Here is a 14,795-nt window from a genome sequence, read left to right as displayed (position 1 = left end):
TTGGTTATTCTAGTTAAACATTCTTCTAAACTTTTTTCAAAGTTTTCAACTTCTTTGCCTTTGATTTGAATTTCCTCCCATAGCTCGGAGTAATTTGATCATCTGAAGCCTTCTTCTCTCAGCTCGTCGAAGTCATTCTCCCTCCAGCTTTGTTCCGTTGCTGGTGAGGAACTGTGTTCCTTTGGAGGAGGAGAGGCGCTCTGCTTTTTAGAGTTTCCAGTTTTTTTGCTCTGTTTTTTCCCCATCTTTGTGGTTTTATCTACTTTTGGTTTTTGATGATGGTGATGTACAGATGGGTTTTTGGTGTGGATGTCCTTTCTGTTTGTTAGTTTTCCTTCTAACAGACAGGACCCTCAGCTGCAGGTCTGTTGGAGTACCCGGCCATCGTTTTTTTTTCTTTCAGACAGAGTCTTGCTCTGTCGCCCAGGCTGAAGTGCAGTGGCCCGATCTCTGCTCACTGCAACCTCTGCCTCTTGGGTTCAAGCAATTCTCCTGCCTCAGCCCCCCGAGTAGCTGGAATTACAGGCATGTGCCACCATACCCGGCAATTTTTTTTTTGTATTTTTTGTAGAGACGGGGTTTCACCATAGTGGTCAGGCTGGTCTTGAACTCCTGACCTCGTGATCCACCCACCTCGGCCTCCCAAAGTTCTGGGATTACAGGTGTGAACCACCTCACCTGGCCTAATTTCTTCTTTAGCTGGGGAAAAAGAAGTATTTAAAAACACTTGAATTGAATTGAATGGAATTTGGCCCATAGCCAAAGGGCTCTAGCACAGCTATTCCCATCTTTTTTGAGGCAATCAGAATTCAAATACAGTTGGGCCTCCACATTTGTGGGCTCTGCATCCACATCTACATCCAGGGATTCAACTGACTTTTGATTGAAAATAGTTGAGGAAAAAAAAAAGGATTATTTTATCTGTCCTGAAAATGTACAAACTTTTTGTTGTCATTATTCCCTAAATAATACAATATAGCAACTATTTACATAGCATTTACTTTGTATTAGGCATTATAAGCAATCTAGAGATTATTTAAAGTATATGGGAGGATGTGTATAAGTTATATGCAAATACTATACTATTTTATATTGGAGACCTGAGCATCTACAAATTTTGGTGCCTGTGAGGATCCTGGAACCAATGCTCTGTGGATACTGAGATACAACTGTGTAACTCAAGATATAAACCCTTCTTTCCCACAGGAGAAGCAGGACTATAAAGATCTATGAAGATGGTGAATATAGTACTAGGGAATAATTTGTTTCTAAAAACAGCAGCAACATAATCAATAGTCTAGACCAGAAGTGTTTAGTGAGATGTATCCCTAGACTTTTATTTCCTCTTGTGTAAGCTCAGTTTTAATTTTAAGCAAACCAATTTTTCAAATTATGTGGAGGCTTCTGTTTAATCTTTTATTTTGCAATTTAAAAATTGATGTATAAATTCTTAAAAGAAGATATACAAATGGCCAACAGACCTATGAAAAAATGCTCAACATCACTAATGATCAGGGAAATGCTAATCGAAACCACAAGGTGATACCTCCTTACTCCTGCAAGAATGGCCATAATCAAAAAAAATCAAAAAACAGATGTTGGTGTGGATGTGGTGATCAGGGAACACTTCTACACTGCTGGTGGGAATGTAAACTAGTACAACCACTATGGAAAACAGTATGGAGATTCCCTAAAGAATTTAAAAGTAGAATTACCATTTGATCCAGCAATCCCACTACTGAGTATCTACCCAGAGGAAAAGAAGTCATTATACGAAAAAGATACTTGCACACGCATGTTTATAGCAGCACAATTTGCAATTGCAAAATCATGGAACCAACCCAAATGCCCATCAATCGAAGAGTGGATAAAGAAACTGTGGTATATATACTCGATGGAGTACTACTCAGTCATAAAAAGGAATGAATTAATGGCATTTGCAGCGATCTGGATGAGATTGGAGATTATTATTCTAAGCGAAGTAACACAGGACTGGAAAACCAAACATTCTATGTTCTCACTGATATGTGGGAGCTAAGCTATGAGGACACAGTGGCATAAGAATGATGCAATGGACTTTGGGAACTCAGTGGGAGAGGGTGGGAAGGGGATGAGGGATAAAAGACCACAAATTGGGTGCCGTGTATACTACTCAGGTGATGGATTCATCAAAATCTCACAAAGCACCACTAAAGAACTTACTTGTGTAACCAAATACCACCTGTACCCCAATAACCTATTGAATAAATAAATAAATAAAAATAAATTCCAGATGGGAATTCCAGATACTTCTTAAAAATAAAATAAAATAAAATGAAATAAAATTGAAGTATAATCCACATAACATAAAATTAACCACTATAAAATAAACAATTCAGTGGCATTTAGTACACTCACAATGTTATGCAACCACCAATTACATCAAGTTCCAAAACATTTTCATCATCCCATTAAGCAGTGTCTTAGTCATGTTTCACTGCTATAACAAAATACCATAGACTGGGTGACATAAATGACAGACATTTATTTCTCACAGTTCTGGAGACTGGGAAGTTCAAGATCAGGGTGCTGGTGTGGTAAGGTTCTTGCTGAAGGCCCTCTTCCTGGCTTGCAGATGGCTGCCCTCTTGCTGTATGGGAGGAAAAATAATTTTCTTCTCCACCCTTCTGGAGATCTTAGCTGGACTCTGTAAAAAAGATAAATTAACAAGAGAAAAACAAAGTTTAATAACATGTATACCTCCTGTATACTTAGGAGTTGACCCAGAATGATGAGTAAATCTCTCGAGATGATCTCAAAGAGTTGTCTTAGACTTTAGGCCTAAATACCATCATTCTCTGAGATAAAGAAAGAAGAGTGTGTGGGGCTGGGTACAGTGGCTCATGTCTGTAACCTCAACACTTTGGGAGGCTGAGGCTGGAGGACCGCTTGAGCCCGGGAGTTTGAGATCAGCCTGGGCAACACAGGGAGACCCTGTTTCTACAAAAAATTAAAAAATATATTAGCCAGGCTTGGTGGCATATGCTTGTGGTTCCAGCTACTTAGGAGGCTGAGGTGGGAGAATTGCTTGTGCCCAGGAGGTTGAGGCTGCAGTGAGCCATGATCATGCTGCTACACTCCAGCCTGGGTAACAGAATGAGACCTTGTCTCAAAAAAATGAAGGAAGGAAGGAAGGAAATGCCTCATTAAGAGATGGCCAAAAAAGCATCTTAAAACAAGGGTAAAGTTTCTTACACAGATTTAAGTCAATACTTTCTCCATTGATTGAGTCTCTAGTGATTTAGTTTAGTCATATTTTTCCTGATACAGAGAGGGAGATACCCTTACCAATGGAGATTTCCTTTATACATGTAAACTTCTCTTACAAAAGGGTAACTTTTCAGAACTTCTCTTGTGTCTAGTTTATCAAAATAACCAGTCCATATAATCTTATGTCCAAAGTACATATTCTTATCTCCTGCAATCATATTTTGGGATGGCATGTCCTGAACCCCGTATTGCTATGTCTTTATATGGCAAAGGGAAAGCAAATACCGGTCTCTTCCTAATCTTATAGGGACACTAAGCCAATCATAAGGGCCTGCTCTGGACTGAATGTTTGTGTCCCTCCAAAATTCATATGTTGAAACCCCAATTCCTAGTGCGATGGTATTTTGAGGTGGAGGAGGTAATTAGGTTATCAAGGTGCAGCCCTCATGGATGGGATTAATGCCCTTAGAAGAAGAAACACAAGAGAGATGGTCTCTATTTCTATCATGTGAGGATACTATAAGAAGAGAATCATTTGCACCAGATGGCAAATATGCCAGCACCTTTATCTTGGATTTACAACCTCTAGAACGGTTGGTTGTTTAAGCCACTCAGTCTACGTTAATTTGTTTTAGCAGTCCTAGTAATTAAGAAAGGACTACCCTCATGTCCTCCTCTAAACCTCGTTACCTCCTAAAGGACCCATCTCCAAATACCGTCACATAGGGGGCTAAGGCTTCAATATGTGGATTTTGGGGGGACACAGACATTCAATATATGACAAACAGTCATTCCCCATTCTCCCTTACTCCAGCAACCGCCATTTGCTTTTTTGTATCTATGGATTTTCCTACTGGGGATATTTAATAAAAAAGGAATCATACAGTATGCGGCCTTTTGTGAATGTCTTCTTTCACTTAACGTAATGTTTTTAAGGGTTATCCGTGTTTTAGCATGTATCTGCAGTTCATTCTTTTTTATTGCCAAATAATATTCCATTCCTTCATTTCACCTGTTCATCATCAGTCAATAGACATTTTGATGTTTTTGGCTATTGTGAATAATGCAATTATTAATATTCATGTACAAATTAATAAGTGTACATATATTTTAATTCTCTTGGGTATATATGTAAAAATGAAATTTCTGGGTCATATAATTCTATATTTAACTAGTTGAGGAAATGCCAATTTTTTTTCCTTAATGCCAAAATGGCTGCACCATTTTACATTCTTGCCATCACTGTATTATGAAGATTCTAGTTTCTCTACATCCTCATCAATGGTTGTTAGTCTCCTTTTTTTAAAAAAAAAAATAGCTATTCTAGTGCATATAAAGTGGTATCTCATTGAGGTTTTGATTTGCATTTCCCCTGCTTTTTCTTTGTTTAAGTAGGGTCTTGCTCCGTTGCCCAGGCTGGTCTTGAACTACTGGCGTCAAGCAATCATCCTGCCATGGCCTCCCAAAGTGCTGGGATTACAGGCATGAGGCATTGTGCCCACTCTGCATTTCCCGTTGGCTAATGGTGTTAAGTATGTTTGTATGTGATTACTGGCCATTTGTATATCTCCTTTGGAGAAATGTCTATTCCAATCACTTGTGCATTTAAAAATAGGGTTATTTGTCATCTTGTTGTTGAAGAATTCTCTCTATATTTTATTTTACTTTCACTTAAAAAAAATTTTTTTGAGGCAGGGCCTCACTCTATCACCCAGGCTCAAGTACAGTGGCATGATCATAGTTCCCTGCAGCCTCAAAAGGATTGTCCCACCTCAGCTTCCTGAGTAGCCAGGAGTACAGGCACATGCCACCACATACCCAACTAATTTTTAATTTTTTTATAGACATAGGGGCTTGCTATGTTGTCCAGGCTAGTCTGAAACTCCTGGCCTAAGGTGGTCCTTCTGACTTGGTCTCCCAAAATGCTGGGATTACAGGTGTGAGCCACTGTGCCTGGTTCTACATATTTTGGATACTAGACCCCTATTAGATATATGATTTGCAAATGTTTGTTCTCATTCTGTGGGTTGTCTTTTCACTTTCTTGAGATAGTGTCCTTCGGTGCCAAAAGCTTTTAATTTGATAAAGTCCAACCTATGTGTATTTTTTCTTTGGTTGCTTAGATGACTCGCTTTTGCTGCTTGTTGTACGTAGGGCCTTTCCTTTTTAAGTGACTTTTCTGAACGAATTCTGTAATGTCTGTATTCTTTGTCATGTGTGGTAACTGAAGTTTCTGTTCTGTGAGCTTAGTGGTCACCTAATGATTGGACAGAGATTTTCTTAGACACCTGGAACTAAAAATTCTTCCATTTTTTTCTAAGGGCTCTGTGTGTGTTGAGGCATGCCTTCAAAGCTCAGCCTAGCACAGCTTACAACTTTGCCTTGGGCTTCACTTTCTTTTTGTACAGAGTCTCAGGGTCAGCCAAAAGTAAGAGCCTTTTTACATCTTTCTTGAGCATGTGCACAGCTCTGGGCAAGCATGTGGCTTTCTAGATTCCCAGAAATATGTGGAAGTGTTTTAAAGCTTTTCATTCCCCATTCTTTCTTTTCAAGTTTTGAGGTCAGTCTATTGTTTGCCCAACTATTATTCATTGCCTTTGGCAATAATGATTAAAACTTTTGCCTATAATTGTTTTTGACAAATGCCCCCCTGGTTAGCAGCTTTAGCTTTAACAGTGGGTAAGTATTGAGTCATGTAAGATAAAGATAAGGCTTTCAAGCAGTCTTCCAGGAAGTCACCAGATAGGTTACGTAATGACAAATTTTTTGTGAATACAGTTAATCCACTTCCAGTGGTGCTGGGAATATAGGCTATTATTTCCAAGACTACTGCTGGGCCTGGGAGAAGGGCTTGCACTAGGGTAAATTGAAACCCCACAATGCTTGTTGTTCTTACAGTTTTTTTTGTTTTTTTTTTTTTTTTCCCGAGACGGAGTCTCACTCTGTCGCCAGGCTGGAGTGCAGTGGTGCCATCTCAGCTCACTGCAGCCTCCGCCTCCTGGGTTCAAGCGATTCTCCTGCCTCAGCCTTCTGAGTAGCTGGGACTATGCCACATGCCACCATGCCTGGCTAGTTTTTGTATTTTTAGTAGAGACGGGGTTTCACCATGTTAGCCAGGATGGTCTCGATCTCTTGACCTCGTGATCCACCTGCCTTGGCCTCCCAAAGTGCTGGGATTACAGGTGTGAGCCACCACGCCTGGCCCTTACCTAGTTTTTTTTGAATAAGTTCTTATATTACTCAATCTCTGGCTAATTTCCAGAGTTCCAAAAAAGTTAGTTTTGAAAGATTTTGACAGTTTATTTTTTGTTGCTTTCATAGGGGGCAAAACTCCTGAGTTTCTTACTCTGCCATTTTTCCTGATGTTCTATTTAATCTTGAATAATCATACTCACACTGGATTTTTGAGAATGTTCTGCAGTATTTCAAACACTTTCATATCCATCTTCTCATTTTATTCTTATAGTAAACTTTGTAGCTGAGAAGTAAACATCCCTTTTATGGAGGAGAAATGTAAGGTGTCCTGCAGGCAGTTACTCTGTCTTCTGTGTGCCCCAGCTTCTCTATCATATCATCCCATTAATTTAGATTAATTTTTTATAGCTAGACAATAAACTCCAAGACAGAATAGATAATGTTATTGTCTCCTTGAGTCCAAGCACATAGCATAGCTTTTATTCTAGAACAGAGTACATGTTTTGGAATTTAAAAATGAATAAAAAATAAAGTTTAATGTTTAAGACCTCTTTCCTGATGAAATAATTTGTGTCCTGCAGTGTTAGACCTGAAAGTGTCCTCAGGGGCTACATGCGGAGGAAATAGATCACACAGGACTTAGCTTCCTATCTCAATGTTTCAACAGAACCATTCCCCCTTTAGTCAGCTCTCTCCTAATGTTCATTTGACAAATATTAATGGAGCTCCTACTATGAGTCTGGCCTGATAAAAGAAGTTACAAAGAGAAATTAGGAAAGCAGAGACCTTGTCATGGAATTTACATTGATGAGACAGAAAATAAAAATGAAAAAGCATATAATTTCAAGTGGAAATAAATGATAAAAAAATAAAGCAGAACAAGGTAGGAAGGCACTGGGGAACACAAAATGATTTTAGATAGGGTTATCAGAGATGTCCTCTCTGAGGTGATACTTAAGCAAAGATATGAATGAAATGAAGGTCAGGTCATCTGAAGATATGGGGGAAATGTTCCAAGCAGGAGGAGCAGCAGGTGGCAAGACCCTGAGTTGGGAGTGAGGTTAGCATGATTCAGGAATGACAAGACCACAGTGGCAGAGGTGGGATGAACAAGGGCAGAGTGCCATAGGAGAGAGTGGTAGAGATCAACAGGGTGGGGCCATGCTGTATTTTGCAAGTCAGTGCTGCTACGTTAGATTTGTCTTGAACAAATAGTATTTTGGCTAAAGTAAAAGTTTGAAAAGCACAAATTTTATGTTAAAATTTATTATTATATATTTACTTGCTCCTTCCTTCCCTTTCTCCTTGTCTGCCTCCCTCTCACCTTTCCTTCCTTCCTCCCTCCCTTCCTCCCTCCTTCCCTTCCTTCCCTCCCTCCCTCCCTTCTTTCCTTCCTTCCCTCCCTCCCTCCCTTCTGTTCTTTTCTTTCTTTTTATTTATCTTCCCTACCAACAGAGTCTAGATCATGTCTTCTTTACCTGTGATTAACACAGGACCTGGCACATAGAGGGTAATCAAATGATATTTTTCTGAATGAGTGAGAAAATTGAGACCCAGAAAGGCCAAGTAGCATTTTTAAGGCCACCCAGATAGTGACAGAACAAAATCCAGATTTGTGTTTAGCTCATCTTCTGTCACTTTACCACATCAGTTGCATGGAATTAAAAACAGATCCAAAGATTTTATAATTAGTGTATGTGGTTTGTTTTCTGTTACTGACTCCAAGTATAATCTAGTCACACAATCACATGGCTAAGACATTAGTGAAAGACGATTATTGTTTCATTGGGTTAAGGAGAAAGGTTTCCTGGTAATAGTTAGCATCAAAGATATACTGTGTTATAAAGAACCAGAGGGTGTGATTGAGGTAGGATGGAGGAGGGACTGCTCTATTGGTACAGTGTCCTGTATCAGGGAGGGATAGTTTGGTTGCAGTCCTTCCTTAATTAGAGGAGGAGAGATAAGGGGAAAATATCATCAAGAAAATGAAAAGTTTTCAAAGTAGAAAATGCCACATTTTCTACTTTGCAGATGCAAAGGCCAGAAAGCAGACAGAGTCAGAAAGCAAATTGTCTAGAATGACCCACAGTGCTCTGGAGTACTTTAATGTGATTGGCCAAGGCTTGAAGCATCTCTTCTGGCAGCAGCCCAAGAAGTCATCCATGTCTCTATGTGATATGCAGAAAATTCAGGCAGATCCAGAACCTGAAATAGATCTGGAAAGCCAGAACACATGTGCTGAGATTGAGAGTAGCCCCACCTCCCACCCCACAGCTCTGAATCAGTTCCTGCAACAAATCCAAGTACCATTCAAGATGAAGACAAGATAAATTTTTATGGCAGGCAGGACAAGCCAGAGGCCTCAAAGGAAAGTCTCAAAATCAGTAGGGTATACGGCCAGGATATGGCAGCTATCAAGCGGTCAAGCCAACCTAGGTTTTCTTCATCTGTGACTAATGCTCCTACCAGCTCAGCTGTGGTGGAAATAGCTTGTGCTGCTGCTACATGTCAATCAGGAGAGGAGGCAACTGCAGAGTAGATGGAGCATTTGGAAGTAAGCACTCTTGCTCAGATCTCTAGTGCAGTGTCCACCAACACTGATGGCAACATCCACCCAGGTCTCATCGATGGAACACTAGGTGCTCAGTGCACAAAAGCTGCTATTGCTGCCCTGCAAGAGGAGATCCTGAAGCTGACAGAATAGATTGACATTGTACCAACAGCCCAAAGGATGACGTTGACAAGTACCTAATGCTTGCCAATAGTGCAAGCAAGCAACAGGTGGTCCACATCAAACAGGTCTCTGAGAAGAACCTGAAATCTTCCCAAACCATCTTTCATCTGCAAAAACAAGCTTGAGGACTACCGTTGGAAGTTTCAGAAGGTGGAGCAGAATGGGTTCTGTGGCAACCAAAGGACATCTTCAGGAATATGCACCAGGGTCTAAAGCATATGGGAGCAAAGCTGATCGGCTTCAGTGAGAGTGTGGTTAATGGTGTCAAAGTAGGCTTTCTGGCTTCTCCTAGGCCACTCATTCAGTGATAGGGGCTGTGTCTCAAAGCCTAGGGAACTCACTTCATTGATTTGGAACAAATTTAGCAGTGCGGAAGACATCTCTAACCTGGTGTCACAAAGAATCATGCAGTTTTAGAGCTAGAAGGGACCTTAGAGATTATGCCAAAGCTGAATCTGAGGGAAGGTAAGCAAGTTTCACACCATCATACAGATAACAACAAGTAGAAATGTGAACTGTGTACTCTAGCCTTCCATGTTGGGTCCTCTTCATTTAAGTGAATATAGAATGGTGGAATGTAAAATGAGATGTAAATGATCATTCACTGGCAAGCTGAATTGATAAAGCACAGGCTTTAAAATAAGGCCAAGTATTGATCCAATGGACAAAATCTGGACCACTGCTAGTGCTTAATATGTCTCTGTGCAAACTAGAAAAGGATGCCCCTTCTACTAGATGAACTCGGGCCACAGAAATGCTATCTATCAGCATGGCATGAGGCACATGGGCTGAGCTTCAGTCCCCATTCATCTTCCTGTCTGCATTTTGTATGGGCTGCACTCTGCACTGCCTTACCCAGCAGACTGGCAGAATGGGGAGCAGTTTCAGGGAAGCCTTAGCAGACTGGAGGAGAGTGCAGAGTGGTTCATTAGCAAGGAGTTAACTAATTTTCCAATTTCTGTGGCTCCAGGAAAGATCAGTCTGTTCCCCAAATATCTCTCCCACTCACCATCAGGCTACTACAATTCTACCATAGAAGATCAATCCTAAGGCTTATAGCTTGATCACCATAATAAATGAAAAACATCCTTTGTAAAATATCGGGGGAACCCGCCCCCAATATTTCAACTTAGGTTCTTTCTATTTTCTATAAGTGTTGGCTGGCTGAGAAATAAAGAGAAAGAGTACAAAGAGAGGAATTTTACAGCTGGGCCTCCAGGGGTGACATCACATATTGGTAGGACCATGTTGCCCACCTGAGCCTTAAATCCAGCAAGTTTTATTAAGGATTTCAAAAGAGGAGGGGGTGCAAGAACAGGGGGTAGGTCACAAGATCCCACGCTTCAAAGGGCAAAAAGGAGAACAAAGATCACATGCTTCTGAGGAAACAGGACAAAGGCAAATTCAGAACTACTGATAAGGGTCTATGTTCAGCTGTGCACATATTGTCTTGATAAACATCTTAAACAACAGAAAACAGGGCTCGAGAGCAGAGAACTGGTCTGACCTCAAATTTGCCAGGGTGGGGTTTTTTCCCCACCCTAATAAGCCTGAGGGTACTGCAGGAGACCAGGGCATATTTCATTCCTTATCTCAAATGCATAAGACAGACACTCCCAGAGTGGCCGTTTATAGACCTCCCCCCAGGAATGCATTCCTTTCCCAGGGTCTTAATTATTAATATTCCTTGCTAGGAAAAGAATTTAGTGATATCTTCCCTACTTGCACATCCGTTTATAGGCTCTCTGCAAGAAGAAAACTATGGCTCTATTCTGCCCAACCCCGCAGGCAGTCAGACCTTATGGTTGTCTTTCCTTGTTCCCTGAAAATTGCTGTTATTCTGTTTTTTTCCAAGATGCACTGATTTCATATTGTTCAAACACACATGTTTTACAATCAATTTGTACAGTTAACACAATAGTGATCCTGAGGTGAGGTACATTCTCAGCTTATGAAGATAACAGGATTAAGAGATTAAAGTAAAAACAGGCATAAGAAATTATAAAAGTATTAATTTTGGGAACTGATAAATGTCCATATTAAAATGAAATCTTCACAATTTATGTTCCTCTGCCGTGGCTCCAGCTGGTCCCTCCATTCGGGGTCCCTATCTTCCCACAGCAGTAAAACAACTGGTAATAACAAAGTATTAGAGAAGACGAGATGTGGAGTCACAGTTGATAATCTTTAAAAACTGGCAGCAAATCAATATTTACCAGTAGGTAAGAAATTGAGGTATATCCATACAATGGAACACTACATTGAGCAACTAAAAAGAAAGAGGTAAATCCATTATATATGCAATGGTATAAAAAGGATACACATTGATAAGTAAATAAAGCAAACTGCAGAAAATAATATAACATATATATTTATTTAAGACATTGTCTTGCTCTGTCACCCAGGCTGGAGTGCAGTGGTGAGATCAAGGCTCACTGCAGCCCCAACTTCCCAGGCTCAAGCAATCCTCCCACCTTAGCCTTCCAAGTAGCTAGTTTTTATTTTCAGTAGAGACAAGGTCTTGCTATGCTGCCCAGGCTGGTCTCAAGCTCCTGGGCTCAAACAACCATCCGGTCTTGGCTGCCCAAAGTGCTGGTATTGCAGGTGTGAGCCACTGTGCTCAACCTACTTTTTTGTTTAATAGAAGTATATAACATATGTATATACAATCTCCCTGATATATATATATACACACACACACACACACACGAAATCCCCTGATTTGTTCACTTCACTGATGTACAAAATGAGATCACATTCCTTTTACCATTTGGTGTCAATGCCACTGAGCCTGTAAGTCCACCCATTATAAGAACTACTTTCTTGTTTTCACAGTGTCCTCCCAGGAAAACGCCAAGATTCTCCAAGACACAAGACACTTTCGTATCCTAAGCCCTGTTCTGTTTGTTCTTGTGTAGTAAATTGGCAAATTTGGCAGTACAGAAGACATCTCTAAACTGATGTCACAAAGAATCATGTCTGGCCCATACAGAGTATTCTAACTAACCATGTAAGCCACTAGAATGTTAAACTAATGCTCTGGCACTGAGGTGGGTATCTTGAGCATTTGTGACTTTACAGTCTATTATCTGTATTGGTTAAAATATATATGAACATATGCTAATATCACATTAATGAATTCTGTAAAAGGTTATTTTAAGACACTCTGTATTTAGAAAAATACCTATACCAAAACTGCTAATAGTGGAATTAGTAATAAAGGTAAGTGTGAGAAATTTTGTTTTTTATATTTCATATGGTTTGAAATTGTTTTTACAATACATATGACTTTTGTGACTACAGACAAAACTTGAAGACATTGTGTGTGTGTGTGTGTGTGTGAAGCCATTCTTGCATTACTCTAAATAAATACCTGAGACTGGGTAATAAGAAAAGATGTTTAATTGGCTCACAGTTCTGCAGGCTCTATAGGGAACAGAGTGGCATGTGCTCCTAGGGGGACCTCAGGAGCTTCCAATCATGGCAGAAGGCAAAACGGGAGCACTCTGGCACATCACATGGCAAAAGCAGGAGTAAGAGGGAGCGGGGAGATGCCACACAACTTTAAAGCACCAAATCTCGCAAGAACAGCACCAACAGGATGGTGCTAAACCATTCGTGAGAAATTCACCCCTGTGATTCAATTTCCTCCCACTAGGCCCCATTTCCAACATGGGGGATTACAATTTGACATGAGATTTAGAGAGGACACCTATCCAAATTATATCACATTGAAAATATATACATCATGTACTATGCCGAGTTAAACATTACGTGCGCGCACACACACACACATCCTTGTTCATGAAGATAGTATTTGATGCTGTGACAAAGAGAAAGAGAAAGAGAGAAAGCAGGCACAGGTGAGCAGGAGCTCTGGACACACCTGAGCTTGGATAAGATGACAGCATCGACAAGGAAAAAGCTGATGAAAAGGCCAAGGAGTTGAGGGCAAGGTGCTTCCATACAAAGTGGTGTTTTTGTCTTAGCAATTTCAACTCTTTATTCAAACTCTTCTTACTAAGTGGTGGCTTCCATTCTACTTTACATACTTTATAGAAAGTCTTAGTCCTTTTTGTCTCAATATTCCCAGTCCTCTCGTTTTCACAGTGCTCTGTAATTACTGGTTAATAAACATTGAAGGTGGTTTCATTAGGCCAACTGTATTGCTACAGCCTGGCTTTTGGCCAGTAATAAAAGGGGCTTTGGCATGTATTTCACTCCTTCCCAATATACACATGCATGCACACACACACATACACATGCACATGCAACTTGAAAATGATCTGAATGTAAGACAAGTTTTGAAATTTATTCAATACACCACATGAAAGACTAATTACACATTTTAAACTAAAATCTCCTAGGTGTAATTTGAGTTCATCCTTCTCCTGAGCATGTCTCTTTTCAAGTACAGGCGGTCAGCACAGAACTCAGACACTTGACTTGACTTCAAATGATGTCACCTTCTTGGCCCGGTACCTCTGACTGTTTTCCTGGCGGCAGCTCAAACAAATGTCAGGCAGATCTAAAATCAGAAAAGGGGAAAATGGTTGTGTGGAATCAACTGCATCAACCTAGATTTATTACAAAGCAACTCTGGGCAGAATGCAGTAAAGGCTGAAGAATCTGAAAAAGCTCAAGATACTTACAAAGTTACAGTGTTTATTTGAATTCTTAATTCAATTCACTAATCCAGTTTCCATGTTTACAGTTTATGTTCTTGGCTAACTTGATAGACAGAATGGTATCTCATGTTTTTAGGTGGCATTTCTTTGATTACTGGTAAAGATAAGCATTTTAAAATACATTGTATTGTTATTTGTATTTATTTTGTGTTAATTGTCTATTTGTGTATTTTGTGTATTTTGCCCATTGTCTTTTGAGATATGAGTGTTTTCCTTCTTAGAATGTAACATTACTTCGTATATTAAGGATGTTGACCTTTTGTTTGCTATATCCATCATATTTTTTTTGGTTTGACATTTATCTTTTAGTTTTGTTTATGATTTTGCTGACTTCCAAATGTTTGCGTTTTAATGCAGAAATATCTATCAATCTTCTCCTTTGGAATATAATCTATTGCCTTTTTTGTGCATAGTAAAGCCTTCACCACTCTGAAATCAGATAAATGTTTATCAATATTTTCTTTCAGTTTTTGACTTTTTTTTCAATTGCTTATTTCCTTTCCTCCATAGTAAGACCCTTGGATTCCAACTATAGATAATAATAGGAAGTATCATAATTATTTATTTGCTTTATTCAAAAATACATATACAATACTCCTGAAATACAAATATTAATACTATCAATCCCCATATGATTATTGAAAAGTCTGAAATATTTTTGAATATGCCCCCTTCATTATCTCTCAGTTTTTAAATAGTTATTATCTATATTGACATAGTGTAAAGCTGTTACATACTCTACTTTCTGTCTCTCTCTTTTTCAATTTTTATTTTAGATTCAGGGGGTACATGGGCAGGTTTGTTACCTAGGTATTTTGTGTGATGCTGAGGTTTGGAGTATGAATGATCTCATCACCCAGGTACTGAGCATAGTATCCAACAGTTAGTTTTTCAATCCTTGTCCCCCTCTCTCCCTTCCCCTGAGTAGT

At 39.6% G+C, this 14,795-nt stretch overlaps 1 protein-coding gene across 9 annotated transcripts in view; it reads left to right on the top strand.

Annotated features, from left to right (window-relative positions):
- The window catches only part of APLF (aprataxin and PNKP like factor), a 164,189-nt gene extending 149,857 nt beyond the window's left edge, over nucleotides 1-14,332 (top strand). For 6 of the 9 annotated variants that reach the window (XM_055378901.2, XM_063695835.1, XM_063695832.1 and 3 more), the window contains one exon: nucleotides 12,014-14,332. In XM_055378901.2, the coding sequence (XP_055234876.2) occupies nucleotides 12,014-12,134 (121 nt within the window). In that variant the 3' untranslated portion in view covers nucleotides 12,135-14,332. The remainder of the gene's footprint in view (nucleotides 1-12,013) is intronic. The other 3 variants (XR_010129957.1, XR_010129956.1, XM_055378904.2) reach the window with 2 other exon arrangements.
- The last annotated feature ends 463 nt before the right edge of the window (nucleotides 14,333-14,795 follow it).

Source organism: Gorilla gorilla, chromosome 12 (genome assembly GCF_029281585.2).
Source record: "Gorilla gorilla gorilla isolate KB3781 chromosome 12, NHGRI_mGorGor1-v2.1_pri, whole genome shotgun sequence".
NCBI lineage: Eukaryota > Metazoa > Chordata > Mammalia > Primates > Hominidae > Gorilla > Gorilla gorilla.
This window is presented reverse-complemented; position numbering and strand designations above follow the sequence as displayed.